This window comes from Mandrillus leucophaeus, unplaced genomic scaffold (assembly GCF_000951045.1).
Source record: "Mandrillus leucophaeus isolate KB7577 unplaced genomic scaffold, Mleu.le_1.0 Scaffold279, whole genome shotgun sequence".
Lineage (NCBI taxonomy): Eukaryota > Metazoa > Chordata > Mammalia > Primates > Cercopithecidae > Mandrillus > Mandrillus leucophaeus.
Genome location: NW_012102909.1, coordinates 1,422,471 through 1,425,315, shown reverse-complemented (window position 1 = coordinate 1,425,315; position 2,845 = coordinate 1,422,471). Strand labels below are relative to the sequence as shown.

Sequence of the window (2,845 nt, the reverse complement as noted above, 5' to 3'; positions counted from 1 at the left end):
CAGAGCAGTCGGAGAGTCTTGGAACCATTCTCGGGGTTGTGGTTAGTGGTGTCTGAAGCACCTGAAGGGGTTCTTTACAGGAGATAGGTCTTGAATATAGGCTAACAGTTGAGTCTAATGCACTTCAACAACTTGCCACCACCACGTGGCACTTTTGATCCTGTGCATTCCAAGTCATAAGAAATCGTAAGAAATGTGAGTATACACGGAATTCAGTGCTAAATGATTTTATTGAAACTTAAAGAAACTAAACATAACTAGTAGAGAAAAAATTCGGAATGACAAGGTAAAAACCACTAGAGCCCATATTTTTTTCTGCACAGCATATTCAGATGACTAAATCCATAGTGGCTTTAAAAAGCTGTTTAGTACACCACCTTTTCTCCACAGAAGGAAATGTTCACAATCCATAGTATATTGGTTGTGAAGCACTTTTCTGAGTAAAAAAGCAGGCTTGCCCCTAATAAAGAGAAAAGAAGAAGCCTATATTAATGTTTATTCAAGGACTCTTTTCTTGCAGGGGATTGGGGGAGTAGGGGTTTCCAAACTAGCTATGCATTAATGTCAAGGTTTATCTATCTGTTGTAATGAAATCAATCAATTCAGAGATCTGGAAAACTGCTGTTAAGTTAGGTCCCTAGGTAGACACTTTGTTTTTGTGCAGCTATTCTTTGAATGTCCAGAAATTCAGTGATTGTCCGAGTTATAGAAAGTTAATAGATTCTATTAGCATTCTCTTTTCATTTAGCCATTCATGCACTCTTTTGAATATGACTTGAGTCTACTCTTGATTCACACCTGAAAGGCAGTGTTCCGTATTTAAGAGCACAGAATCCAGAGCCAAAATGCTTGGAATTGACCCAGGCAAGGATTTTGTGACCTCTCTGTACCTCAATTTCTTTATCCATAAAGTAGGATTAAAATAGAACCTATAAGATTGCTGTGAAGAACCAATTGAATTAATGCACTTAAAGCACGTAGAACAGCAGCTGGCACAGAGCAAGCACTGAACAAATGTTGGCCTTGATGACCATCCCTGCATCACTGGTGCCCACTATGAAAATGCGTGAGGATAGTCTGACAATCCCACCAGCACTAACTTGGGGTGCACAGTAGGGATGCTACTCACCTTGCATCTCCTCAGCCATGTATGTTGGAATCCCACGACACATGTTTGCAATGTTTTCTCCTAACTTGCTCAGGTCATCGACTTTGTTCGGGTTGACTGAGTACATCAGGCCCTTGGGAGGTGGTCCTCCTGGTCCCTTACCCTGAAGCTGAGTGTGGAAAAGACAGGTAGAAGGGAAGAATGGGAGAGAATGAATGCCAAGCCCAGTGGTTTGTTGACTTGAGGGGTATTCAAGGCCAACAGTGAGTATTGCTCAGCTAAATTTTTCCATAATCAAGATGAAGAAGGCCATTTCTAGCTTCTTCTGTGTATCTTAACATTTGTAAGTGTCCTAACGGATTTAGCTGGTTTGAAACCTCAGCTTCTCATAAAAACAGAAGTCTGAGGCTAAATTTATTCTGAAACTTGGACCTCATTTGATCATCATAGATTCCTTGGATTGGCCTATGTAATAATCATCTTCTGAGAATGCAGTTTATTTATTTTCTCTACCTTGTCAACGAAAGGTACGCATTTATCAGTTATAGGAATATGAACTCAGGCAAACATGTTAAAGCAGTATGGATCTCTTCTTTCCACTCACGTGGATTAGTATGGCCAGACAAAATATACAATACCCAGTTACACTTGAATTTCAGATAAAAAATGGATCTTTTTTATTATATCCCAAATATTACATAGGATATATTATACTAAAAAGACCTGCTGCTTACCTAAAATTCAAACCTAACTGGAGATCTTCTATTTTCATTTGCTAAATCTGATAACCCTAACCAACTCTTGCAGAAAAATGTCCTTCACAAAGTACTGAGGGCTCCTATTGGTGTGACCAGAGCTTCGCTCCTCTAACAGTCAAGGTTTCAAGTGCTTTGCTCAGCAGTTGTAGAGGTAGGTGTGAGTCACAGCATTTGATGTGGCAGAAGCTGCCTTCCCTCAGGCAATCACCAATAACTTCCCCTTTGTGCTGCACACAACAACATACTGTAGTCAGTAGGGAATGACTGTGATCTTCTCGTTATTTACTGAAGGTTGTAAAACATCTCCCCTCACCAAAAATAAAAAGCCTTTTAGTTTTACCTTCTTTTCCTTGACCAGTGCATCAAGGGATTGAATGGAGGGCAAGACCTCCTTGTTCATTTTGTGCACAATGCATATCTTCTTTTGAAAGAGTCTGGTTGCAGCAAAGTCCTGTTAAAGTAGATGGCAAATAGTGAGGCATGTATTCTCCGAGGAGCTTTTCTTATCAGAAGTCAGTTCCACCAGCAGAGAGAAATGGAACTCCAAGATCATGATGAGCTGGGATAAGAGCACTGGATGTGGCACTGCTTGGCAATCATATTTATTGCTGACATTTGTGAGGACAGACTACAATTCTGTGAGGGCAGAAACTGAGCATCTAACTGGTTTGCTTTATTTTCAGGTTCTAGCATGATGAAAACCCCTCTATATATGTCTGTTTTACTGAAATAGACTTTAAAAGCTATCATGTTTTAGTCTCCTTTGATCCTCACATTTCACGGAGACAGGTAAGACAAAAATTATTTTTCCAATTGACCAGATGAAATGGAAACAATGAAGACTTTGTTATTTAAAAGTATAAAGTTTGTTAAATATATAGCTGATAATTGCAGAGCTGAGTCTCCTAACTAGTGTTAAGTGTTCCTTTCTTTGCTCCTCTCTTTCTTTGATTCTCTTTTTCTTTCCTTCTCTTTTTCT

General features: G+C 39.4%; 1 protein-coding gene across 1 annotated transcript in view; it reads right to left on the bottom strand.

Annotated features, from left to right (window-relative positions):
• Positions 1-211: 211 nt before the first annotated feature.
• The window catches only part of GKN1 (gastrokine 1), a 6,715-nt gene continuing 4,081 nt past the window's right edge, over positions 212-2,845 (bottom strand). Inside the window, exons 4-6 of the mRNA XM_011985003.1 lie at positions 2,207-2,317; positions 1,130-1,277; positions 212-460 (exon numbers count right to left, since the gene is read on the bottom strand). Coding sequence (XP_011840393.1) covers positions 366-460; positions 1,130-1,277; positions 2,207-2,317 — 354 coding nt within the window. The 3' untranslated portion in view covers positions 212-365. The remainder of the gene's footprint in view (positions 461-1,129; positions 1,278-2,206; positions 2,318-2,845) is intronic.